General features: G+C 47.8%; 9 protein-coding genes across 9 annotated transcripts; 4 read left to right on the top strand and 5 right to left on the bottom strand.

Annotated features, from left to right (window-relative positions):
- Positions 1-827: 827 nt before the first annotated feature.
- On the top strand, positions 828-5482 carry N7479_001233 (uncharacterized protein; the record flags this gene model as incomplete). Its single annotated transcript, XM_057248930.1, has 10 exons — positions 828-943; positions 992-1400; positions 1452-1674; positions 1727-1758; positions 1818-2591; positions 2646-3359; positions 3414-3684; positions 4197-4254; positions 4383-4802; positions 4876-5482. The coding sequence occupies 10 exons, from the start codon at positions 828-830 to the stop codon at positions 5480-5482; spliced, it is 3624 nt and encodes a 1207-aa protein (XP_057113362.1).
- Positions 5483-6264: 782 nt separating this feature from the next.
- Positions 6265-7681, bottom strand: N7479_001232 (heme-dependent oxidative N-demethylase family protein; the record flags this gene model as incomplete). The annotated part of the gene is made up of 5 exons (XM_057248929.1): positions 6265-6587; positions 6653-6725; positions 6789-6979; positions 7040-7114; positions 7171-7681. The coding sequence occupies 5 exons, from the start codon at positions 7679-7681 to the stop codon at positions 6265-6267; spliced, it is 1173 nt and encodes a 390-aa protein (XP_057113361.1).
- Positions 7682-8292: 611 nt separating this feature from the next.
- N7479_001231 (uncharacterized protein) lies at positions 8293-9910 on the bottom strand (the record flags this gene model as incomplete). Its single annotated transcript, XM_057248928.1, has 2 exons — positions 8293-8330; positions 8383-9910. The coding sequence occupies 2 exons, from the start codon at positions 9908-9910 to the stop codon at positions 8293-8295; spliced, it is 1566 nt and encodes a 521-aa protein (XP_057113360.1).
- A 1070-nt stretch (positions 9911-10980) lies between these two features.
- On the bottom strand, positions 10981-13497 carry N7479_001230 (GMC family oxidoreductase; the record flags this gene model as incomplete). Its single annotated transcript, XM_057248927.1, has 10 exons — positions 10981-11112; positions 11175-11359; positions 11422-11547; positions 11602-11887; positions 11939-11999; positions 12053-12668; positions 12728-12771; positions 12836-13089; positions 13148-13301; positions 13355-13497. The coding sequence occupies 10 exons, from the start codon at positions 13495-13497 to the stop codon at positions 10981-10983; spliced, it is 2001 nt and encodes a 666-aa protein (XP_057113359.1).
- A 1483-nt stretch (positions 13498-14980) lies between these two features.
- On the bottom strand, positions 14981-15832 carry N7479_001229 (uncharacterized protein; the record flags this gene model as incomplete). Its single annotated transcript, XM_057248926.1, has 1 exon — positions 14981-15832. One exon carries the CDS (start codon positions 15830-15832, stop codon positions 14981-14983), a length of 852 nt encoding a protein of 283 aa, XP_057113358.1.
- Positions 15833-16167: 335 nt separating this feature from the next.
- N7479_001228 (YjgF/Yer057p/UK114 family) lies at positions 16168-16560 on the bottom strand (the record flags this gene model as incomplete). Its single annotated transcript, XM_057248925.1, has 1 exon — positions 16168-16560. One exon carries the CDS (start codon positions 16558-16560, stop codon positions 16168-16170), a length of 393 nt encoding a protein of 130 aa, XP_057113357.1.
- A 1050-nt stretch (positions 16561-17610) lies between these two features.
- On the top strand, positions 17611-19321 carry N7479_001227 (Aldehyde dehydrogenase N-terminal; the record flags this gene model as incomplete). The annotated part of the gene is made up of 5 exons (XM_057248924.1): positions 17611-17668; positions 17720-18174; positions 18234-19076; positions 19127-19247; positions 19299-19321. 5 exons carry the CDS (start codon positions 17611-17613, stop codon positions 19319-19321), a joined length of 1500 nt encoding a protein of 499 aa, XP_057113356.1.
- Positions 19322-19688: 367 nt separating this feature from the next.
- N7479_001226 (tetratricopeptide repeat protein) lies at positions 19689-21728 on the top strand (the record flags this gene model as incomplete). Its single annotated transcript, XM_057248923.1, has 2 exons — positions 19689-19856; positions 19932-21728. 2 exons carry the CDS (start codon positions 19689-19691, stop codon positions 21726-21728), a joined length of 1965 nt encoding a protein of 654 aa, XP_057113355.1.
- Positions 21729-25406: 3678 nt separating this feature from the next.
- Positions 25407-26362, top strand: N7479_001225 (uncharacterized protein; the record flags this gene model as incomplete). The annotated part of the gene is made up of 2 exons (XM_057248922.1): positions 25407-25417; positions 25477-26362. 2 exons carry the CDS (start codon positions 25407-25409, stop codon positions 26360-26362), a joined length of 897 nt encoding a protein of 298 aa, XP_057113354.1.
- Positions 26363-26594: the final 232 nt, after the last annotated feature.

Genomic DNA, 26594 nt, shown 5'->3' with positions numbered 1-26594 from the left:
CTTCAGAGTATCGAAGGGGCAATAGACCATTTCAACACTTGAAGATATATTCTTCCGCTATGTATCCCAACGGGCTTAATTTTAAATTTTGATATGAGATCATCTGGCGATAAGCAAAATCGGACCGGATTAATCATCATTTCGTCGGGCCCTCCACTTGCAGGCCCAGCTTCATTTTCTCCTGATCATCTCTTTGTTGTTATCCTTGACTCGAATGAGCCTTGAATCGCGAAACCTGGATCAAAATATTTCATTAGCGTCCCGAGTCTGATTTCGGCCCCCGACCACGCTTATCCACCCACACGCTATTTCGGTGGACCCCTCCTTCAGCCTTCGCAAGCTTCGCCAACGCACATCCGCTCATCGCATTACCCCGAATTTTGTCTAGCGATACTGCGCCGCCTAGATCACATACCTGACCGCTCAAAATACTTGCCAACCACATCGACCCGACCATATCTTTAAGTTCCAGGTCTGGCGCGGTTGCCTAACGAATACGAACCAGATCTTCTGGCATCGACGTTGCGCAAAACTGTGCATACGTTGCTACGACCAGGGAAGGGAACAAAATAGATTTTGGAACCCCGCGCAGAGATTCACGGGCTGCCTTGGAATCAGACTACGAAGATTTTTTCTCGGATGAGCAGGTCAACTGAGTGGTATATTTGATTCGGTCCTAGGACTGTGCAGACGGCGACAGCGTGCTTGAGAGCCCCGCCCGGTTAGATCGCTGGCTTGACGTCCACTGCGTCATCTGTGGCTGCGGGTTCACTGAGGATATTGCAACAATTCGATTACCATACGTGCTCATACCATCTCCCCCAAAAATGACTCCGACACCTCCTTCTACAAACTCCTCGAGTGCTGGCCATTCTCCAGATTACAGAGTCGTCCGGAAACGAAATAGGGTCCCATTGTCATGTGGGCCTTGTCGACACAGAAAGTAAGCATTCAAGACATGGTTAAAATTTCTTGTTTCTAACAGCTCCAGGCTGAAATGCAATCGTTCAAATCCCTGCGAAAATTGTGTCAAACGAGGAGACGCCGCGTCATGCAACTATGCGCAAACCAACTCGCGCAGGAAGAACCCGTCGCAGCAGTCGTCCAACACACCAGATGATATGCAAAACCGCATCGATCGGTTAGAAGGCTTGGTTCTTTCGTTGATGACAAACGGCGCTCAGTCTGAGGGTCCGGCTGCTGCTATGGCAGCAATCTCCGGTGATAGTAGTGCGGGCTCGGCTCAGTTCTCCCATGACTACGATATCGAGGAGGAGGGCGTGGAGGGCGCCGAAGACAGCGAAACGGACCAGGTGACGAAGTCGTTTGGTGTCATGAAGATGGAAAATAACAAGTCTTATTACATCAGTGAAGCCCATTGGGCGTCTGTATTAAGTGATGTAAGTTTGAGAGGTTTGACCAGACCCGACTCTTTCTAACCCGCCGAATAGATCGCCGAAGTGCGAAGTTTCTTCCAAACGCACAAGAAGCAAGTTGATGAGCAGGTTGAGAAACTCAAAGCGGCCCGACCAACTACTGATGCACCAGGCGCCACTTTATTATTTGGTGTCACTAAACCGATGAGCCGTAGCGAGATTATGGCTAGCCTGCCATCTAAGTATACAACTGACATTCTTGTTGCTCGCTATTTCAATTGTTATGACCCTGCAACCCGTGAGTATCTGCTATTTCCACAAGCCGTGACTTGGATACTGACTTGATCCAGATGTTCTCCATGGGCCCACATTCCAAGCACAGGTAAGCTTCCATAGAAGAAGTTCACCGTGTGTCCAAGATTCTGACTCTGATTCTGCTAGTATAATAAACATTGGGATGATCCTGCGGCGACCGAACTTGTCTGGATCGCCATGCTCTTTGCAATGATGAGATTGGCAATGCTGTCTTACCACCGCGAAGGCGATGAGCCACCTGAATTCCGGGGCAAGTCCATTGACATGGCTGGGGGATTCCGGAATTCTGTAGCACAGTGTTTGACATTGGCTGACTACACAAAACCTCACCGCTTCTTGATTGAAGCGCTTGTGTTTCACTTGCATGGTGATTTCTCTCAGACCCGAGAGGCGGATATTTCAATCTGGGTTATGACCGGCGTTGTTGCTCGCTTAGCAATGCGATCGGGATATCACCGTGATTCCAAAATGTTCCCGAACATCACACCTTTCCAGGGTGAGATTCGACGGCGAGTGTGGACATTTGTGCGCCAAGCCGATATTCTATTCTCATACCAGGTCGGGTTGCCGGCCATGATACGGGGTACAGATAGTGACACTGAACTGCCACGGAATTTGTACGATGATGATTTCGATGAAGACTGCAAGGAACTCCCACCACCTCGTCAATTGAACGAGCCAACACCAATCGCGTATCTGATTGCTAAAGCACGCCTGTCGTACTCATTCAGTCGTGTTGTTGAACAAAGCTCTGCTGTCTCGCCGGCTCCGTACGAAAAAGTGATGGAAATTGACGCGGAACTCCGACAGGCAAGAGATTTGATACCTGATCACTTGCATATTCGGCCTATGGAGGAGTGCCAGTTGGATCCTATTAATATTATCATGTCACGGTTTGCCGTAAGTTGCCTCGAAGTCACCGCAATTTGTATCAATACTAACCGTTTGTTGAAGGTAATGGCCGTGTACAACAAAGCTCAGTGTGTGCTCCACCGCCCGTACCTGCCTCGCGCTCGAGAAAATCCTCGTTTCACCTATTCTCGAAGGACATGTATCGACTCGGCAATGGAATTATTGGAAGTCCAGAAAATTATGCACTCGGAAACGCGCAACGGACGTCTACGTAGTCGCCAGAGCCGAACAACTTCCCTAAGTTCAGCCGACTTCTTACTCGCCGCAACCATTGTTGCTCTCGACCTATACCAAGGCCTGTCATTCCAGGGGACCGGTCGGCCATCGGGAGACACGTACACATGGGGCCGAGAGCGGCGCGATGAAATGATTACTGCGATACAACTCTCGAAAACTATTTGGGATGAGTTGCGTGATGAGAGCATGGAAGCATGGAAAGCATCCACCGTTCTTGGTGTGATGCTCAGCAAACTGCAGATGCCGGTCCCAGGTCTTGAAAATAGCGCTGGAGCTGCTTCATTTGAGCCACACGACGAGAAGCAGAATGCTGCCATGACCCTCGGTCTTCTGAGCAGTGGAATGAGCCCGATGAACTCTGGCCTGCCGCAGTTTGCTGATCCCATGTTCAAAATGGGAGATTTGCAAATGGGAACAGGAGTAGGTGGTGTGGGCGCCTCGGCCGAAATGCCGGGTGTGCTTTCGCCCTTTAGCAGCATGTTCGCGCAGATGCCGGACATGCAAGCTAATTTGGATTGGGTTAGTTTCTTTTTCTTTGGGACCTGGGTTTCAATGCTAACATGTTGATATTAGGATGCCTGGGACACATATATCCAAAACCCAACTCTCGACGCGACAAATCAATTCTGGCCTATGATTGATGCACAACGCCAAATGCCTCTACAGTCTGGAGGCATGTCACAGCCTTCCGTGTCTAGTCCCCTAAGCTCAGGGCAGGTACCATCGACGAGCGGTGTTCTGCGGCCATCGACAATGTTCTCAGGATCCACCAACAGTCCGGATAATGGTGTGCCAGTACCAGGATACGGCACGACACAAATGCCTCAACCCAATAACGGTAGAGGTCAGGGCTCTCTATGAACGAAATGTATTGGTATAATGCCTGATTTATTCTTCCCATTTTTGCCAGAAACTGCTTTGCGCTGGCTGTTTTTGATACCTGGAAATGTAAGGTTCGTTGGTCGGATGACGTGAGGTAATGATTGAAGTTCTACTTCTCTTTGCTGGATGGACATATATGCGTGAGGGCGGCGATGATCGCTATTCTAGTGGGGAATTTCACGGAATTTGATAAAAGCTGTTGTCTTTGAGGGGGAGAATATGTTGGTGTTGGAGTTGGTCAATGTATCATATCAGGAGGCTACTATATCATATTTCCACTCTAACTTATCAGATAACGTCTTATTCGTGTTTCATATTTACTTGAATCCTGAAGACTTTCTATCTAAACTATCCAGCCCCATAATTCTGTTTATTGCTTTGATCTACTTCGTTATCATTGGCGTAACATAGGTCACGTGCAGGGACTTATCTACTAGGGAAAAAGTTATCTGGCTTTGCGTAGTTCCTCTCCAGCCAACATATTATTAAAATACAAGATCAACACATCTTGTGTTGTTTTAATTTTTAAGATGTGAGTGATACCGAATGAATTGTTCGAGTCCGAGTCCGAGTTCGAGTTCCTATACTCTCTCGATCTCTGCCCTTGCTGATGCATGCCGCATTTGAAGATTGTCAATTTGCTAAACAATTCTCTCATAGGCATTGCTTCCGCCGAGCCGTTTCTCGGCTTCAATTGTCCCCAGCCGCCTCGCGTTCATCGATCATCACCTCTAGCGCAGTGCTACGCTCAACATGTCCCACTCCGATGCTCGCCGCTTCGTGGTTCGCCTACCCAGCCATCACACAGACACGGTTGAACTCTACCAATGAAAGTGGGCCACGAATTCCCGTTAAATATGTTGAGTCTGTCGCACCGAAAACATCCCCGGACCAAGTCCGCCTGGAGAGAACCGAGCGCCGTCGTCAGTACATGAGCGAAGGCCCTGTACCGAAGACCACCCTGTACGTCGGCAACCTCTTCTTCGACGTGACTGCCGAGGATCTACGCAAACAGTTTGAGAAGTACGGTGTCGTAGAGAACGCACTGATCGTGCACGATGCCCGCGGGTTGAGCAAAGGGTGAGTCCTCAAAGCCGACATTCGGCAATGCAGCCCAAGTCCCACACAGATACTGACTCAGTCTCCCTCGTAGTTTCGGCTACGTTACCTTCAGCACTGTCGAGGAAGCTACGCAAGCAATCACGCAACAGCACGGAGGCATTATGGAAGGCCGCGAGGTGGTGGTGCAGTTCTCCAACACCACATACAGATCCATGGCCGACAACAAGCCCAGCAAGACCCTCTACCTTGGCAACGTCCCCTACGAATTGACCGACCAGGATCTGCAGGATTTGTTCGATGATGTCCCAGGTGTCACCGATGTCCGTATCCCCGTCGACCGTCGCACAGGATTGCCCCGTGGATTTGGACACATCGACTTCAAGGACCTGGCCAGCGCCTCCAACGCCAAGGAGGTTCTCTCCCGCAAGGCGCCTTACGGCCGCAAGCTTACTGTCAGCTTTGCTAAGCGCAAGGTCTTGAGCCCCGAGGAGCACCTGCGTCAACAGCAGAAGAAGATGGAGAAGAGATCTCCCAACAATAAACGTACGGGTGCTCAGAATACCGGTGTGAGAGAAGTGAGAGATGTGCTGGAGGTGAATGAGCTTGGAAAGGTCTCTGAGCCGAAAGAGGCCGAGCCTATTCCTGAGGTGAAGGAACCTGAGCAGGTGGCTGAGAAGACCGAGACTGAGCAGAAGTAGTAGAGAGTATTATATGTGAGTAATAAAGTGTACAATAGTGTCCCAAAATGACTACCGGAAGCATTTTTCAAATCTCGATGTATATTAAGCAGCAATGATCATCTATGGATAACTATCTACATGTACTTCTATTTGTCATACATGCTTTCTGTTTTTCTACCTAAGTAGGGATAACTGCACACGGGATGTCTTGTACGTGTGGATTCCTATGCCTGGTCATCAACCGACGACTCAACCTCGACCTATGAAATTCAATAATCAAAACTCGCTGCAACTCAACATTCCATAACAAATTAGGCAGGTGGAAATCGCCATGCGAAACACCGAATGAATGGATCTCTTCCCTCGACCTCCGAATCTGTGTTTAGAGTGGAGAGCGTGTAGCTCTGGAGTCGAAGTGACAGGCTAGTTGGTTGGTTGGCTGGGTTGGGTTAGTTAGAAGGAAGAAGGTTCTATTCTTTGGAGGGAGCTTCATATATCTTTAGATCTGAGTATGTAACCTATCATGTTACCATATTTCTTGAAAGGCAGTATATGGTATCTAGGCCTCGAAGAAATTTATGTACAAAGTCACCTGGGTAGACAGATGAGTCTATAAGTTCGAGTCCACGAGAGCATATTTTGCACTCCAACATATGGCCAATTTCAGTAGATATACCTAATATGTCACTACCCACTCAGTTTGTATTTTAGGGTTTTCAACTGGGCAACTAGTTTCTAGCTATGTACAAAAGTTCGCCTCACTCCCTCGATTCCAAAAGTCAAAGCCCAATAACCGAGATTTAGTAAGGGAATTCCCCCTCAGTGCCTTCCATAAGTCCGCGCTCCTTCTGTAACTGATCCTGCTCATCTAGATACGGCATCAGGGTCTTATCCCAACTGGACTTGCCTTTATAGTAAGAAACAGTCTCATCCCAATTCCGAATAGCCTCCGCCAAACGACCGGGAATATAAGGCTCCTGAGCTACTTTCGTCACCGGTTCGAAATATGTGCGAATCGTAAATAAAATTGCCCCTGAACGAGGCAGCCGACGTAGTGTCTGTCGCTCTGAGCGGAAGTGGATCTCTTCAATGGTCAGACCTTTGGCGTTGGCAGTGGCCCATGCTGGTAAGTAGAATCGTTAGAATTTGCTTTATCCATAGAGAAAGGGAACGGGGAGGGGAACGAACAGGCAACTTCTGTTCCTTGTTGGTCACCCATGCGGTGGGACCAGTGGAGTCCGTCGTCGAGTTGGATGAAGAACTGTAGTTTCTGTTAGAACTATATCTTCTTTGGTTAATGATGGAGGAACCGAATCGAACATACATTATTTCTCTCAACTGGCTTGTCCGGAGTAAGTCTCAACATAAACTTATTCATGGATCTTTGTAGTTTTGCCGCATAATGAGGAACGCCGGCTTCGAAGTGAAGTGTATCTAGGGACATGCGGAATTTCTCCTTAAGGCGCCAGAAGCCTGGGAGGCAGACGGCAGCTGCGTCGAGATGATATTCTCCGTCTATGTTGTGTTTGCGTTAAGGATTATGCATTGTGAATTTTCAAGCAAAGAAGGACATACCATCATTCTTCATCATCAGCACTAGATCATCCTGAACTAGCAGAGCTGATGTTGCGAGAGCCTCATCGGGTGTTGCTATAACCTGTGTCAGCGAAAACTCTCTTGACAGGAGCGAAAAAATTTGAACATACCCGCTGGGAATGCAAAGGCTTCTCCAGTAAGACTGTTATGGACTTTCCCTCCTTCCAAACGAAAGGTCTTGGGATAACGATGTGTCAGATGACGGACCAATTCCTCATAGAGCTCAAAACAAGCATCTTTCGTGACAGGATTATCAACATATTTGACGTGTTCTTTAAAATCCTTTTTCAATTCCGCTGCTTTCATATCATGGTATCGAAGAAAATAGGAATCCATTTCGATCCAGTTATCCCAGTGCAGTTTGCGAATTCCCATGGTAACGAAGTTGGGTCCATGTCGGAAGGGGCGATACATTTTGGGAGAGTCGGAAGTTGGATCATCGGGATGAGGACTGGGAAGTGGCTTGATGAATAATGGTTCTTTCTTCTCCAGTTGTTGTATCTGAAGAGAACTGGATTTACGGTGAATTGGCCATTTCACTATTAGCCATGTGAGGATGGACACGAGTAGCCCTAGGAAGGGAAAGACACCCGATGGAAGGGAGATGTCAGTGGGAATCATTGTTTCATGCAATGTTGAGTTCTGATTGTAAAACACTACACTTCTAGTATAGCTGATGGGGTGCAGGTTTAAATAAAGTATGCATATACATTGCTCTATGTCCTAGCTAGATCGGCACTCTAGAGGATGCTAAACCCACTAAACCTATTCTGGTAAATTTTCTGACCACTCCGACCAAGTAGGTTGATGCCCACCCTCTTAGGTATCCAGATAAGCCCGTTTAGGTATACAGATAAGAGACGTGGGGTCTCATACATTATGGGGATCCATGCTTGAGTACCATGGATAGGGCTACATTCAACAGTCTTCCCCGCAATTCGGCCATCGGGATCTCTCGTATCTCGCTCCTTCCCGAGGTCTCCCTGACTTTCCCAATACGGGCAACCGTGGGAGATGCTGTCATATTCTTGGCCCACCGTTGTGGGGTTGAAAAAAAAAAAACATTTACGGGTCCGGCCTATAGGTTGTATATAACAGCCATAGCTTCGGCATGACTATCTTTGATTACGTTTATGAAGTAGTATTATGTAGTGATAGAAATATAATCGATAATTCCTGTGGCTATGTGAAAGCAAAGTAAATAACACGCTATATAAAAATCCAATCCTAAATTAAGAATGCTCAGCTTCTTCTAGAGGCCCTTTGAAATCTGTATTCAAGTTAGTTTTCTTATCTTCGCGTTGAGGGGGGTGAATTCTTACATCTCCGCCCATGGAACATATACCAAGCCATACTTAAAGCAACACAGCCCACGAATACAACCGACGCATAGGTCATAGTTTCACTAGTGACCGGTAGTGTGACAGGCATGCTGAACAGAATAACTTGGAAAGCAATCCACAATAGCGCAAGAACATTCGCTGCCTTCCCAATGAGAGGGTTCAGCTTCCAGCGCGACTGGCTAATCTCCACGCGGTGATCAACGAAGAAACTGATCGCGATGGGAATCGCATATGCCACCGCCAATGCAATCACACCTACAGATGCAAAAGCCGTAAATGCACTACTGCTTCCGAGGTAGGTGAGTCCCAGCAGCATCTCAACAGTAGTAACCAAGCATAGCGCTGCCAGCGGGCTGCCCCTGACAGTGGAGGACCAGAGGTGCGAGAAGGGGATTGCATTGTCACGCGAGAAGGCCCACGTACATCTCCCGGCTGTGGTTGTGATGCTGATGGAGCAGAAAAGGGCGACGAATAAAACGAGGATCATGAGGACAATTGAGGCTGCAGGTGAGCCTGTCACCACGTGGATGATATATGGTAGGGCTTGGCCGTATGGCGCGTCAATGATGTCCGCTAGTGGTGGGAGCGTGAAGCAAATTGGTACGGTGAATACCAGTGCTGCAGCACCGGCGACAACGGGTACCAGGCTGATCGCTGTGGGAATCTGGACTTCGGGGTCTGTACATTCTTCTGCCATCGATGTCACCATTCCTAGTGCGGAGAATGCGTAGGCTGGTGGTAGCAAACCGATGAAGAAGGTGAAGTTCTCCTCCCAGCCGGAATAGCTGGGGTCATATCCAACGAAGCCTGTGTAGGCATCATGACGACCGGTCTTTGCAAGGACGAGGAGCGTTATGGCGAGTGTGATGCATGTGACGACCGAAAACGCTGCGGAGAGAGTGTCGATGAGAGGAAGGAGATGGTCGGCGAAAAAGCATATCATGAAAACCACCAGACAGATAGCGTAGAAGATGAGAAGGAGTTGCCAGGAAGAGGCTGTCCAGGCGGGATAGAAGATGGATACAGTTGCAACGATGAGAGAAGCGATTCCGAAATTTACAGAAAGCGATATGGTCCAGTTTCCAATGAGCCAGATCCAGCCCGTGACAAATGAGACCAACTTTCTGCTCCCGCTAGTCTTTAGGAGGCGGAATGACCAGTGGTAGATACCGGATGAGGTAGGGTATCGTGAGGCGAGTTCTGAGAGAGATAGGGCAACGCAGGTATCCAGTGCCAACACGACTAGGAGTCCAATGAAGAGAGAGAGTTGGCCGCCGCCATATACGGCATTGATCAGGGCGCTACCGACACCATAAGGAATAGAGGCAATCGACAGGGACATGAACAGCATGCTCGACAGCTTGCGCGTGCGGCGCAGCTGAGGCGTGTATCCCAATTGGTACAGCTGCTCATCTTGGTATGTGCCTAGCCCATGCTTTTCGAGATTTTCGCATGAGCCTATGCGGAGGTCTTGTTGCGCCATATTCTTCTCTGTGTTCTTCTCCATTGTTTGCCCCGATTTGGAATTGAAAAGACACTGGCTGGGTTATAGATTCATTCCGTGGGTATGTAGCATTGGTCTTTATACCGTTTCCCCACTACATGATCCTGGAGAAGAAGCTTTGTTCTAGTCCGGTAAGGGAAATTATTTGGGCCATTTATCTTTTTAGCCCGGTTTAATCAGGAAACCGTTAGATATGGTCACTTATCTACGATTTTCTCCCGAGGTCCAGGACTGTTATCATGGTCCTAATGGCCACATCCATATATACCCACTAGGAAGGCGCATGTACTATGTAAGCTTGGAACTAACTATGTTTATGGTTAGACGATCGCGGGGTAGAGGCTGGCCCATGGGACTGATTCGGCTAGTCTTATCGGGTACCATCCACGGATGTCTCGGTGTTGTTGAGCGGGTCAATATTGCCGTGCCCAAAAACTTTCCCAATTGGGTTTAACGTGTACGTGTGTCAAGTCGATTTATATTGCATCCGGAGGTTCGTCCGAAGGCAAATAACGTGCTGGTCTTACCTTGGGCTTTCTTATCTGAGCTGCCGCTTTTATGAGGATTTAGGCTCACTAAGTAAATATCAGCATGGGCTTATAGGAACCTTGCTCAGATCATCCAAAGGTTTGGTGAATGTAGATCCCCGATCCCAACATCGATCACGAAAAACAGAAATCACAATAGGGCTGGGGAGTAGGAAGAATAATCTTTCCAGTACTTCGGATGAAATAACATGGGAACGCAACTAAAGCGGCCGCTTATATATATCTGATTACGTAGAATGCTAGAGTATAAAGTAGTACTATTGTTACACTTATTCCCTCTCCATTTGTTTCATAGTATCATATATTTATATTCAACTATCAAGCAGGTGATTATAGTGATATTTATCCATTTGCAGCTCTAAATCCCTTCAAATTTGGGATTTCCATTTTACCTATGCTAACCTCTATGACTACGAAATGTTCTTCGTTCGCCTTCTGTTTGAAATTGACTGTTCATTTGCGTGGCTATGCTAACAGGAACTGAATATCACAGAACAATTTGTTCATTTCACATCAAAAAGAGACTCAGAGGCGAGAAAGATTGGCGAATTCGGATGGAGCATGGTAATTAGGGACCTTCATATCCAAATCGGCTCCAGAGTAGCCAAGGTCCTCTGCAACCAACATTGCGCACTTTTCGCCGATAAGGAGGGCAGTCTATCGGTTATAATAATCAGTATTTGACAAAACCCCAGAAAACCAAGCAAGGGAAAACTCACGCTGAAAGTGTTGCAGCCAACATTGTCAGGGCAGATGGACAAGTCGCAAACCTTAAGGCCCTTGACACCGTGGACATTGAGGCGCTCATCAACAACACCTCCATGGGGTGCGATGGAGTTGCCCTCTCGTGGAGCCATGCTACATGTGCCAAGGCAGTGCCAGGTTGTCTCGACGTGACGGGAAACTGAAGTAAGAGTGTTAGCTTCTATGATCCGAGGGATTTCCAATTCCATGTTCTGTACTTACCCCACTTCTCAATGTGCTTGACATCTTCAGCACTGTACTCCATAGTATCACGAGCTTCATGTGCATTGGAGTTGAGGGTTGAAGCCGAAGACTGCTTTCCAGGTTCCAATGGAGTGGTCCAAGAGCCTATAATAATTTTATTAGGACAGGATAACTCGACAGGAAAGAATTAGAACATACCGTGTTGGATACCGGCAGAGATATGGTTCGTGCCGGCATATGCCTTGGTGGTGGCCAAATCCATATCTTGCGCCCGTGCTGGTGAGTTGAAGGCGAACTGAGGATGCATGGCAGTGACCTCTCCAGCGTACGAGCTCATGCGTCGGGCAGTCTCGCGTGACTTGATATATCCCCAGACCAGAGGGGCCATATCGCGTTTGTCATTCATGAAGCCCGCGTCAAAGTCTGGGACTTCGTAAGGGTCGGCCGACTGGATGTGGGTGTGTCCACGTGAGAAGGGGTATTCCTAATATCTTGTTAGCACTAGAGAATTAGAATTAGTAATTTTGTATCATACCAGGAAGTGGAACATTGTAAAGAATTTGCCAGGGGGCATGTGCATATGGTCTCCGAACCAGCTATTCGTGGGTTAGCGTCGTGACATCTAAAACAAAGCAGATGAAATCCTTACCCAGAAATGATAGAGTAATGCATGACAGGCTTATCAGGCTTGTTCCGGAAGTACGACTCATACCCCTCTGTAAAGTCTGGGGTCGGCCACTTCTTCATATCTCCTAGCTCTTCCTCGGTAGGACGAATCTTGACACCGGCATCGATACCGTTAGTGGCCAATGGACCGGTGCCCTTCTTATCCCACTCATCGAAGACCTTCTTCTGAACTTTGGGATCTCCACGAATGAAGTCATCGAAAGACTCAACGTCGGGCTTGGCGCGGTAGACGGAGAAAGTAAGGTAGTGATCCTGGAAGTTGCGGCCCACACCTGGCAGGTTGACCAGGGGCTTGACACCAGCCCGGCGCAGCTTCTCTGGGTCACCGAAGCCAGACCGCTGGAGAACAAGTGGAGAACTCATTGTGCCGCAACTGAGAATGATTTGCTTTCGGGCCTTGAAGATCCTGCGAACTGGTTCTCCGCCGCTGAGAGGCTTGGTTGGAACTGTCAGGACTCCAACAGCACGGCCGTTTTCAACAATTATCTTCTCGACTTTGGTATTGCATTGGAGGTGGAGGTTGGAATGTCTGGCTCGGGTGCTGTGGACATAGGCGTGGGCTGCATCGCTTCGTCGTCCTAATACCGAGTATTAAAAAGGTAATGATACCGATGCAAAATTAGCGTGTTTTTCTTACCTGTGTCGCGGTTGATCCATTTCAACCAGTGTTCTGCGCCGTGGCTGTAACATTATGGCTCGTTGTTAGCAACATAAAATGATAATATATATATTGTGGACCCCATACGCAGTCTTCAAATCTTGCAAGTCATCAGTGAAGGGAATTCCTTGCGTTTCAACAGCACGAAGGAAGTCATTCTTGATCGGGTACGTATAGTTTCCGAATGAGACCTTGATAGGTCCCTCGTGGCCATGCAGTTCCGGGTTATTGCTCGCACGTTGGTATGTTTCGTGCTTCCTCATCAATGGAAGAAGTTCCTTAGTTGTCCAGCCCTTTGCTTGGAAGTCGTCGTAATCGGATGCAGATGCTCTGGTGTACATCTTCGATGTATTTAGCTCAGTGCCACTGGATCAAAATGTCAAATAAGCGGTCAATTACCATGAAGTTGATAGAGCTGCCACCTCCAAGAATGTTGGCGCATGGAACAATAGCCTGGCGACCATCCAAATGCTCAGATGGCCTGGATTTATAAAACGATGCCGTCTTCGAATCAAGCTTCATGTTGTTCGGGTATATACCAGGCCGGTAAACCCTAGCTTGAGATGAGAATACATTCTCTCAAAGTGGTAGCCTCAAGGTCCTCACCATTGGTTGTTCAAGTTATCCTCGCCTGCCTCAATCAACAAGACAGACAGCTTAGGATCGAGATTAGCGAGGCGTCCCGCAGGGACACATCCCGAGCTACCGCCACCGCAGATGATGATATCAACCTCGTCTGGGATGGTCATGACTCTGAATATATTGACAAAATAGTGAATTGAGAATAGTTGTCAAGAAAGTGGTCGAGGGAAGAATCAAAATTTTGACGAGACCTTCCAGCCGCGCCTTATATAGCTGTGCTTTTTGCCCATGGAAGTATCTATACACGCACTTTCTCCAAATCGAGTCACGTATACAGCCGATGGCCCTGTAAATCAACCCCGCGCGCGGAGACAGAGTTCAAGCGCTCGAATATGGCTAAAATCGTACTTATCCTTGTCGAAAAGGGTGGTTTTTGATGCACTCCAAGGAATTCGTTCCCAACCCTCCAGAGACCCCCAATCGAGCACATCATATCAGCATAGTAGAAAGCAATAAGAACATGACCCTTACGACACATTAAAAGAGGAACTGATGATTCTATTGCCCTGTCTTCCAAGTTGACTATTTCCTGTCATATCATAAACAGCCCAAAGCCAAGACCTCTCTAACGGCGCTCTTTGAAAAGTTCCCCGCATTTCATATATGGCTGTCGTCAGCTCAATTCATTGCCTAGACCAAGCTATTGCTGTTTCTATGCATGCCAAGAGTCCTTGCTATCTCTTTATGCTGTGAGATGGGGTACGGATAAAGGAAGCCTGCGTGGGGGGTCGAAAGCAGGTTGATGAACGCATCGGGCGAGGGATTATAAGATTGGTTCTCCTGGTCCTGTATCTAAAGCTATTGCCATGTATATGTACACATATATTGCTTATAGAATGATATAAATTGCACCAATAACCAAAGGACGACTTTTCGTTCAATGTCATGTTTTTAGCCGTTTATCCTTCTGAGAATTCGCTACAGAAGAGAAAGTATACTACAAGACCTGACTCAATAGTTCTAAGAACCATATATGATAAAGTTTGATACAGTGAACTGATATTCTAATTCAGCGAGAATCGGTTCAGCCGGGAAGCACGATTGAACTCATAATGTGGCGCTGCTTGGATGCATTAGTCTCCTCCGCAGATTCACAGTCCCCGCACTATCAATGCTCTAAATACATAGTAATTTTGCGGGGTAAAATTCATGTCATGGAGAAATATTGTTTACGGTAGAGGCGGCAGATGTACATTGCCGACCCAAATTCCCATTGGTGGAAATTTGGCACTTCCGAGGGAATTGAAGCTGCATGGTACTTTTATATGGAGTACACTAGTAGGCTATGCTTTTTTAAATGGGAACTATCGCTCGCGGTATAATAATCCCGAAAACTAATCTTGGTCGTCATCACTGGATAAGTCTCGACCACCACAGTACACATATAAGAGCTGCTTGCGAACCAGACTCATATCCAAATGATCGAACCAGCTACTGTACCAATCCAAAAATTCGACGATGGAATCAAATATTGGATTCCGGCCGTAGAGGGGAGTGGCCTTAATAAATAATTATTAAATTTACCATTAAAATTTATATAAGAAATAGTAAGTGGGTGTATTTATATACCTTTTAACTGAAAATACTTATTTACAAGGTTGGGTTGGCGCCACCAGCGTGAAAAATGACAACCCGCCATGCCCAATCCTTGTGACTTGGATCAGGGTCATCCTCGTATCGACGACAATAGACATAGGCGCTATACCATTCATCGTATCCTCGACGCAAGCCGCAGCCAGTGTGAAGCCCGACCTTCACCTCTAAGTCTTTGTCGAAAGTGCTGTAAATAAAATCCTCACCTAGCAGGCTGTATTCAAGATAGCGCTTTAGTTGGTCTCGAGATTTCGCTATATCCGGAAGAGGCAGTGCTCGGATACTCGGGCGATCCGGAAATGCATAATGACGGATTCCAATATAAGGCACGGGCTTCCACGGACATATCCCCGAGTGACGGAAGTCCGGATCTTGGACACCATTGGCGTATTTGATGAAGTGACCCAGATCATCACATATTGGTATATGGAAGTTATGATCCCCATATTTCTCAGCGGCTTTGTTACACACACTTTCGAGGGTCTCAAGAAACATTTGGCGCCATTCATCTGTCACCAGCGTCGTCGGATTGACCCCATCCATATGCTCATGAAATGTGGTCTTCAGGTCTTGTAATCGCGAGACATTTGCCATCTCGCGAGCTTGCCGAACCATGTCTCTGGGTGCATCATCACTCCAGTTACTCTGACCCTTATCTCCCAAGTTATCCCAGTAGCGAGACATAATTCTCAATTTTTCTTTTTCGGTCGAGAGATGCATAGCTTCGATCTCATTGATGCGGTCTTGAATGAACTGCCGATTTGAGGACTCCATTTTGGTGCGAAATCGTTCTACGGCCAGACGCATGGTCTCACCGGGGTTGGTGTCCAATTGTGTGCCGCTCGACATTGCCAGTATTGACGGATTAATCTTCGTGGGAAAAGCAGGGAAACGAAACTGCTGAGCGTGATATTTGTTTGGTATCCAGCTTAGGGGTACTCCGTAGAGGTGTGCTCAATTATACTTTGAGATCAAAAGCGGCAAGAGGTGAGCACTAAAATAGAAAGGTCGCAAGTGCCATATGTGGACCTCTTGGCTCCCATTTCGCAGTCATTCTTTATCTCACAGATAAATAGTTGCAATTATTATCGCACTTGATCTTTTTCGAGGTTACAATATATGTTTCCATTTGCAAGTAATATACACGAATTCATCACATGATAAAACCCGAAAGGAAAACCCAACTAGTAAGGGCAATGAGCCTCGACCTCAATCTCGATCACCATTCCCTCAATTCCAAGCTTTCCAATTTCGACACAAGTCCAAATGGGTCGATGACCAGGAAATACCTTCTTGAAATTGCCGGTGACTATCTCAAAAGTCTGATCCATGTTGAGATGATAGCTGCGCACTGCATAGACATTTTCCCACGACATACGCGAGTCAACGCTCTTCAGTGCCTTTTCGACGTTCTCGAAAGCGATAGCCACTTGTTTCTCGACGTCGGGGTGGACATTGCCACTCTCGTCCCAACCACCTTGGCCAGAGGTTTTGATAGTGTTTCCGATGCGGACGGCTTGTGAGTAGTGGAAGGATTCCGAGTTTGCCTCGGTGCCGGCGTAGTTGAAGAATTGCATGGTTGTTGTATTGGTGGATTTGAAGGATGGATGCGACAAGTGGCAGCGAGGAAGATAGAGAGGAGGTTAGGAGTCTAGGTGGTAGTCAGAGGAAATGGAAGTAGCCAAACTATTTAAATAGCCATTTAAAGCATTCTTCTTGGAGAATGTACAGAAAAATGGGGCATTTCAGATACGGCAAGTATTCTGACCATGGCCTTCAAGCTACCCAAAAAAGGTATCTATACAACGTTTTAATTAATTGTGGAGGTTTGATAGAATAGCCAAGCAAAAAAAAAAAAAAAAAGAAGAGGTACTTCCAGACCCACGAACCTCATTTGTTGGGACCGCTACCCCCTTCAAACTCGGACCCGGTCATAATTACCCTGAGGGTGTGGGGGCCTCATCCATCTACCCTGTTCAGCCTTAAGAGGTGCAGCGACCTTAACTGTGCCCTGGGGTCATGAAGCCCAGAACCAATTGAAGATATACACGCTCAGCATCCCACGAGGCAGACTTCCGAGCCCCCATCCACTGAGCTAACCGGGGCAGATCCAGAAGTGACAGCTTGTCTTTGAAGTGACATATATAGGATCATTTCCTAATTGGGACATCCAACTGGCCCGAGGTCGATTCCCCCACAGGATGGCTTTTATTTTACGCTAAGCCATGCATCTCATTTTAGCAGTCCCATTCTCTTCTATCTCCTCAATGTTTCCGATTGAAAGGACCTTTGAACCTATCACAGGCAGTATATGGGCTTGTGGCTTGCCTGATAAGGCATTTTTATCGATACACGATAATAACCTAAATGGGAAAGTATTTGGGCCAGGCGATCTTCGTATTCGATGTCTTCGATGTCAAAGAAACTCCCCGGACTCCATAGTATCGCGGGTCCTCCCATAGGGATCCACATTTCCCAAATAGGCAAAAAGATAGGCCACAAGTTTTGCTTGGCTCGAAAAAATGTTATTCGGGTACATTTGCTGGTTGTCCACTATATGTTGTAAGATATAAAAGCCAAGTCTATGATTCTGCAAACCCCCAGAAACTCCAATCTACATTTTCACAATGGCTCAATCTATCCAATTAACGGCTCCTAACCAGACCACCTATTTACAACCTACTGGTGAGAAGTGCAATTCCTCAGCTTGGGTTCAGTGACTGATTATTTAAACAGGACTATTCATCAATAATGAATTCGTCCCCTCTGTCTATGGCGATACTCTATCAACTGTTAACCCCTTCGATGAATCCCTGATCGCCAGTGTCTCATCCGCTGGCCCAGAGGACATCGACCTCGCCGTAGCCTCTGCTCGAAATGCCTTCAAGTCAGAAGAATGGCAATCCCTGACCGGATATGACCGAGGCGTCCTATTGACTCGCCTCGCAGATCTCTGCGATCGCGATAAGCACATTCTCGCCACAATCGATGCATGGGATAACGGCAAGCCATACGAACAGGCATTGGGCGAGGATGTTGCCGAGGTCATTTCTGTCTTCCGTTACTACGGCGGCTGGGCAGACAAGATCCAGGGGCGGACCATCCCGACCAGTGATGCCAAGTTGGCTTACACGAGACATGAGCCTATTGGAGTGTGTGGGCAGATCATTCCTTGGAACTATCCTAGTATGGTATGTTGCGGAAGCGCACCCTTCTCTCAGGCTGTTGAGGCAATACTAATACGAAGTAGATGGCGGCGTGGAAACTTGGACCTGCTCTCGCCTGCGGCAATACCGTTGTCATCAAAGCTGCTGAACAAACCCCGCTCTCAATCCTTTACCTCGCTTCCCTGATCAAGGAAGCAGGCTTCCCCGCTGGAGTGGTAAACGTTGTCAATGGCCCCGGCACCACTGCCGGCGCCGCTATGGCGTCGCACCAGGACATTGATAAGATCGCTTTTACCGGTAGCACCAACACCGGAAAAGCCATTATGATAGCGGCAGCTTCGAATCTGAAGGCGATTACCCTCGAGACAGGAGGCAAGAGCCCCTTGCTCGTCTTCGATGACGCCAACCTCGACCAAGCAGTGAAGTGGTCGCACGTCGGCATCATGACCAATATGGGCCAGATCTGCACATCCACTTCACGCATCTATGTGCAGGAGAGTATCTACGAGACTTTCGTCGAGAAATTCAAGCAGTACACTATTGAAAACTCTATTGTCGGAAGCCAATTCGACCCCCAAGTTAACCACGGACCTCAAGTATCTGCTGCGCAGAAAAGTCGCATTCTGGGATATCTCGAGACTGCCAAGCGCGAAGGCGCACAGCTTGTTCTTGGAGATGAGCAGCCTTCCCCGGATGCCAAGGGTTATTTCGTCAAGCCCATTATCTTCAAGGATACGAATCGCGATATGACTGTCGTACGAGAGGAGGTCTTTGGTCCCTTTGTCGTTATCCAGTCCTTCAAGGACCAGAAGGATGCGATTGACAAGGCTAATGATACTGAGTATGGACTTGGTGCTGCTGTATTCACGGAGAACATTACCCGTGCTCATAATGTCGCTGCTGCTATCCAGGCTGGCATGGTTTGGGTATGTACTCACAGATATAATTATTCATGGCATATACTGACACTCAACAGATTAACAGCTCGCAAGACTCCCACTTTGCTATTCCGTTCGGTGGATACAAGCAGAGTGGTATTGGGAGGGAATTGGGTGAATATGCCCTTTCGGCCTATACTCAAGTAAAAGCGGTTCATGGTCAGTATCTTTCTCACAAAATTTGCGATCAGCATGCTGATACTCTTTTAGTAAACCTGGGGACTTGGCTTTGAATATACTAAGAAACCCCGATTCGACGTGGCGTTTCACGAAAGCGAACGCCACTGTATATGAATAGTAACAAATATAGTAACAAATAAATGAATTCAAAAAGTTAGCCAGAAAATGAAGCATTCAATTATCTCAAAGAGTAAATGTTTTACATATGATTGTACCTGATATCTCATGAATCTCGTGACTCCGTGGTCCACACAAACTCCGTCGGGGAACCTCGGCTGAAGGAGGCGGAAAGCTCTTGAACCCCACGTCAAGATATATCCGGGGATGCACCTTCGCCTTTAACTTGCCTCTAATTCCCTCCGAATTCATTTTTACATTAACACTTACCTCATTACCTCACCTTTAACCCAAATTTCTACTATGTCGTTCCTCGGTGGCGCAGAATGCTCTACGGCAGGGAACCCCCTCACACAATTCACAAAGCATGTCCAGGATGATAAATCACTACAGCGCGACCGGCTGGTCGGCCGGGGACCAGGCATGCAAGAAGGCATGCGCTCACACAACATGATGGGAGGACAGGACCAGGTGAGCCATACAGCCCGCAACAAGCCCGCAAAAGAAAACAACAACTAACCTCAGCGCTGGGAAACTCCTTATTAGATGATGGACGAATTCATGCAACAACCAGGACAACAACTAAACGGACCCTCGCCGCAACCGTTCGCAATGGAGCACATGCGTCGTGAGTTGGATAATTTCCAGACGCAGCCAGCCCGCACTGGGTCGCCTGGGTGGGCAGGAGAGTTCGACTCGGGCGAGCAAGCGCGCATGGAAGCCGCATTTCCGGGCCAAATGAATAACGGATCCGGGTTCAATCCTGCCGAATTTGCCCGCTTCCAACAGCAGAGCCGTATGGGTATGCCGCAGACGTCGAGCCCCGTTGTCCAGAACGCGTCGCCTATGATGTCGGGGTATCAGCGGTCGATGGCAATGGGTGGTTTCATGGGCGGTATGGGCAGTATGGGGATGATGCATCAGCCTATGATGGGTGGTATGGGGATGCAGCAGGGGCCTATGGAGGGACAGACACAGGATAAGGGCAAGGGACGGATGGTGGAGCTCGACGATGAGAATTGGGAGGCGCAGTTTGCTGAGATGGAGACTGCGACGGTTGGCAACGAGGCCCGGACGGATGAAGAGGCCAATGCGGCAATTGAGGCGGAACTGAATGATTTGGACAGGTCAGTGCCCTCCATTGACGCGTTTGAGTCTGTATGGCAACGGGTCCAGGCTGAGACCGCAACGAGCAGGAAACTTGCCGAGGAAGATGACTTTAAAGTCACCGATAATTTGCATGTTGGTGATCTCGGTGACTGGGATGGATTTGATAGTCTTAACTCTCGCTTCCGGGATCCCCAGCTTGGCGACTATATGTTTGAGGAGGATAATGTCTACCAGGCTGTCGGTAATCCCTTCGAGGAGGGAATGAAGATCATGCGCGAGGGTGGTAATTTGTCGCTGGCAGCGCTAGCTTTTGAGGCTGCGGTTCAAAAAGACCCGCAACATGTGCATGCTTGGACGATGCTAGGCTCTGCGCAGGCGCAGAACGAGAAGGAGTTGCCCGCTATTCGTGCATTGGAACAAGCCCTGAAGGTCGATCCCGGGAATTTAGATGCATTGATGGGCTTGGCTGTCTCGTACACAAACGAAGGTTACGACTCAACCGCCTACCGCACACTCGAGCGTTGGCTGTCTCACAAGTACCCAACAATCATCGACCCGAAGGAAGTATCCGGCGACTCAGACCTCGGCTTCACAGACCGACAACTCCTACACGACCGCGTAACAGAACTATTCATCCAAGCAGCCCAGCTCTCCCCCTCAGGCGCTCAGATGGACCCCGACGTACAAGTCGGACTGGGCGTTCTTTTCTACTGCGCCGAAGAATACGAGAAGGCCGTGGACTGTTTCTCCGCCGCCCTCACCTCCACCGAAACCGGCAGCACCAACCAACAAGAGCAGCTCCACCTCCTCTGGAACCGACTCGGCGCGACCCTCGCTAACTCCGGCCGCTCCGAAGAAGCCATCGAAGCCTATGAGCAAGCCCTCAACATCAACCCCAATTTCGTGCGTGCCCGCTATAACCTAGGTGTATCCTGCATCAACATCGGCTGCTATCCAGAAGCCGCACAGCACCTGCTAGGCGCGCTATCCATGCACCGCGTCGTGGAACAGGAGGGCCGCGAGCGTGCACGTGAGATCATCAGCGACGGAGTGCATCCAGATGGCCTCGACGACGAGCGTCTCGAGCGCATGCTACATATCAGCCAGAATCAGAGCACGAATCTGTACGACACGCTGCGTCGTGTGTTCAGCCAGATGGGTCGTCGGGACTTGGCTGACCAGGTTGTCGCCGGCATGGACGTGAACATTTTCCGCAAGGAGTTCGAATTCTAGGTTATTGTTGATTGATCTATTGGTTGCGTACATGGAAAGGTATCGGATATATCTTTCGGGTTTCTGGGTTCTGGCTGGCGAGGCCTGGCTGCATTGTATCTACTTTTTATCGTTTGATGGCTGCTTAGATGGTATCTACAGGCCATAGAGGAAAAAGCACTTCCTCATGTATATGTTTCATGAATGCATTTATTCCTATCTTGAATTTGCCCAAGTACGTAGGTGGTCTCTCCGGTGGTATGGATGAAAGGGAGTCGGATTCATCAACTCATCAGCGACCTTCTCAGGAGCCACGGCCTTTTCCTTTGCAAATCGACCCTAACAATCTGCACACAGATAGGCATCCCGTTCACAAGGTCAATATCATCTAATAAAAAGGGAAACTCCACTGAACAAAACCAACCACCATAATGACAACCCAAGCAAACAAACACTCACACTACAAATGATTAAAAGCATCCTAGTCATTCCTAATATAATGGCTCTCTCGATCATGAGGAAGGTGTCTCATTGCTTCAGGAAGGCGAGTTTTGCTGCTTCAAACTGGGTTAGTGGTGTGAGACTCATAGACGGACTTTGATATTGATTTGGGTTTGGGTAACGGGGGAGGGAAAAGAGGATGTTATAAATATTATAGCCATTGGTCCGACAACGGGTGGGACAAGGTAGTTCTGCTACAAACCATCGAGATATATCAGTACTGACTATGCTTTCAATATACGAAGGAGGAGAATCAATGGCATTCAGGGAGCAATTCCGTGATACTCTCCCCGTCGTTGGTCATATAGAGTATAGAAACTATAGATTTGAGGGTACTCGGGTTGAGCCATTGATGTCAGTACAAATTCCTAAAACGCTGTTTCCAGAGCCCCAGGGGCGCCTGCGCTGCCGAAGCTACCGTCTGACATTAGGACGTGGTTGAAGGCGTTGATGGATTGGCTGAATACGGTTATGAGTCTGACATCTAATCGACTGGTTTAGTGAGTTTGTTGTCGTCCAGAGCGCATATGGAAGACGAAAAAAGGAGAACTTACCCTTATAGATTGCGGCACATTGGTCTTGACATACAGCACTGCACCCATCAACTCGACTAACTGCAAGATGAACTATTGAATTTGGCTAGTTTATCGGTCAAGCGCACCCAACCTAAACACTAGCAATGCGACAGGAGCAACCAAAAATAGAAAATGAACGAATGAAGAAAACACACTAACAGTTGGGCCTCTGCAAAGCCCACAAAGCCCAAAGCCCACAAAGCCCAAAGCCCAGCCCAACCCAGCCCACTAATGGGTTAGGCTTTAGGCCCATCCTTCGGGCCCGTCGATGGGTTATAGGCTTCTACCTTGAGCCTATAGTGCCCATTGAGGCCTATACTAGGCCCCCACTATTTATCAAACAATAAAAACATGCCAATCCATCGCAACTGTATAATTAATACATTTTTTGCTGGTTTTTTTGGGTATTGAATTACTACCCAGGCTGTATATGTAGTGAGGAATCAAGTATTGAATGGGTAGATGTTGGGTTTACAGATTTAAATTAATGCAGGTGTCATTTGGAGGTTCACAGATTCATATTCCTTCATCTCAGTAATGTTGGCGCAGAACCCGACTAGACAGTGCTGAGCTGGCTCCTCCAGCTTGAGCGTTGAGCAGAATGCTTCATCTGCATCCGTAGATGGCCAGATCGGCTTTGGCTTGCAATGGAACCCTCAAATTGAATACCGCCAATTCGCTGTCATTAATTCTTGCTTTTTCAGGTCTTCTGTTGATCAGAACATCCCACATGAATAAGATCAGACTACCCAGCGTATTTGACAAAGAGCCGACCCACCTCATTGTACCTAATTTCAGGGAAGTATATGAGGGAACACAACATTATGCAGGACACAGCTACGAATTCGAAGATGAAGACGATATAAAACGGCCCTAGGAGCATCACAAGAACAGACCATGGCAAACTTTCCCAGTTGCCCTTGATATCCAGATTCCTGGTCCTCTGTCTGCGATTGTCTTGTAATGGATTCACGGAAACAGCGACACGGATAAAAATAGCATGTGCGGGGACCATGGCTCCAAAGTATGTGGTTCCAAACGTGATAAAAGCAATATAGAGTGCAATTTCTCTTGAGACCATAGTGAACTCATGATCCAGAAACCCCAATGTACGAATGGCATAGATGGTAAGATAAAAGCACGAGTTCCACGCAGTGCTATACAATAAAGTAGCCGGGAAGATATCGAACCATATCGACTGATTGAAAATGCGTCGATGCAAAGGCACTTGCGAGTGTAAATTGAGGACGGTATGCACATTGGCTACCTTGAGAGTTGAAAGCGTCAGGTCCGATATCACACTCAGGAGAAAGCACTTGATAACACTGGAGCCACGCGCAGGGAATAAGGAAAGAAGAGAAATTTTCAATAATCGATGAACAACGATGATTGGTAAGCCTCGGAAATTATGTTTGGAGAATTTCCACCGTTCTTCTCTTGGCGTCGAGGATGCGATGAATGTCGCAGTAACATTCCTATCCACATATGCAGCCTTCGAATGGTCAATGCGCTATTCTATGCATTCTCTTATCCGTACTCATATCTTTGCGAAGAAGATGAAGACTTACTAGGACAAATCCAACCGCTGCCACAGCCAAAGCCAACTGAACAAGTTGCAAATCCATCACATCTTTGCTCACATGTGGGTACTCCCTGAGATAGTCATCTCCAGTGAGATCCGAAGACATGGTCGAGAAGTGTGATCACTTGGCTGATTTGGGTGGGATTATACACTCGCAAACGGAGTGGAAGTGAAGTTTGATAATTATATCCAGAGGTTGAAACTCCTGGGCTAAGGTGGGAGGTTTTGGGGCTCTAATGCATGTTGATCACAGAGAAATGGCTTATCATTGGACAGTAACTCCTAGTCAACCCCACTAGTTAGGGGACGCAAAGCTTGCGAGGATCTGTGCACCGCTATCACTATCTTAAGTGACCATTGTTAAAGCTATCTCACTACTATATACCTTGTGTGGATAAAATTTTGGCCATTTTAGTACAGGCGAGTGTGTACGCTTAACTGAGGAAAGCAGTAATCCGCAGCAAAGCCGACCATGGTATAGTGTATATTAGAGTTAGACAAGTTCATACAAGTCGCAAGTAGGATATCCGGAAGTGTTATCGCCAGAGCAAAAAGGAGTCGATTTGGTTCGGTTGTTTGACTCTTTTTGAGATTTATATTGCATCTTGAACTGATAGCACCCGAACCAAGTGAAAATCAGCGAAAAGGTACTGATCAATGACCCAGTAGCGGGCGTGCCTGCTAGAGGCTTTCAGTAAACACTGTAGCGCTTAGTTTTCGACTTGGGCTTTTCATGCATCTGTATTACTGTGTTCCGCTGGAAGACCAGGCCAAGCAGACCTCATGGACTCTGCTGAGGCAAGTTGCAAACCATTGAGTTTATTTACTGGATTGGTTCTCTCACATCGGTTCCTTCTTTACTTTCTTGTTCTCTCTCACACACAAAAATGTGCGCCTTCCCGTTTGACTTGACTATCATGTGACAGAGTTGTTCCTTCCTTGTTAGGTCTGTCCAAGTACACAAAACCCCCTCGTGACTTTCTCTCCTCTCTCTCTCTCTCTCTCTCTCTCTCGCTTACTTATTTCTCCGGCGTAGTCACAATGGAACCCACGTGAGTAAATTGCATCCAAAGAACATCCAAAGAACATCTAACAATGAGGGAATCTTCAGCACTGCGAAGAAGCATGCCAGAGTTGAAGACCCGGATGACGACGATGACTACCCTCCTAGGTACAGACCACCCCCATTCTGCCAGGACTGTGGAGCGAGATCTCACCCAGGCACGTGTCGTCCCCGATGCTATCGCTGTGACAAGCGACACATTGGGATATGCACTGCATTCTGTAGGAAGTGTGCAGAGGTCGGTCACTCCTGGCGATACTGCAGACTATTTATCCCCGACCATATATGGCGCAAACAGCGTGGCCGGCGCACTATTATTCAAAACGTCAAGATTACTGTGCCCATAGTTGACCCTGCACCGGTAGTCACTGCAGCCACGCTCAACACTGCCATTCTCGCTCAACTAGATACCGCCCTTGGTAGGCTCCACAGCAAAGCCGGTATCCCTATGGATTCACGTGTTGTACTGAACAATGTGAACATCACGACCATCCTCGCCCCGAAGCCTATTGCTCCGGACACCCCCTTACTGGAAAGAGTTCAAAGAATTCCGACTGGGCCTCGATCTAGCATCCCCAAGAACAAGCCCGCTCCTGCGAAGTCTAGCGTTGCTCAGTCAGGCTTCCCTTGTTGCACGTTGACCCAACCGACGAACATCTTCGCTCCCAAGACAACTGCTTCTATTGCACCAGATACCTCATTACGGGATAGAATCCAACGAATTCCTACTGGGCCTCGATCTAGCATCCCCAAATGGAAGGTCGCTCCTACGAAGCCTGCCTCTGCTCAGTCGGCATTCGCCAGTTCCAAATTCCCCCAGCCGATCTTTGGCCAAACTGCATTCTCCCTGCCTACCTTCATACAAACTAACGACCTCAGCATAACTCCAACCTGGCCTCATCACAGTCAGCCTTCACCCGACTCGAAACACTGAGCTGCTTGCTTGTATCAGGGAAGAGATGAATTGAGAGGCAGCATACTAGTGGGGGTATCAAGATGAGATACATGTCCATTGTTTTGTATTATCACCATCCCGCCATGCGCACGCTATTTGCCTTTCTAGCATAAGCTAATAGCGTCGATACCTTGTTTTGAGGTAACGAGAATACTATTACCATAACTCCTTTCAGCCTCATCAATCTAAGCTTTTAATTGTTGTTTACGCA

This window comes from Penicillium vulpinum (genome assembly GCF_028829585.1).
Source record: "Penicillium vulpinum strain IBT 29486 chromosome Unknown utg000001l_segment0_segment0, whole genome shotgun sequence".
Taxonomy (NCBI): domain Eukaryota; kingdom Fungi; phylum Ascomycota; class Eurotiomycetes; order Eurotiales; family Aspergillaceae; genus Penicillium; species Penicillium vulpinum.
The sequence above is the reverse complement of the archived record's forward strand: the minus strand, read 5'-3'. Positions and strand labels throughout refer to the sequence as shown.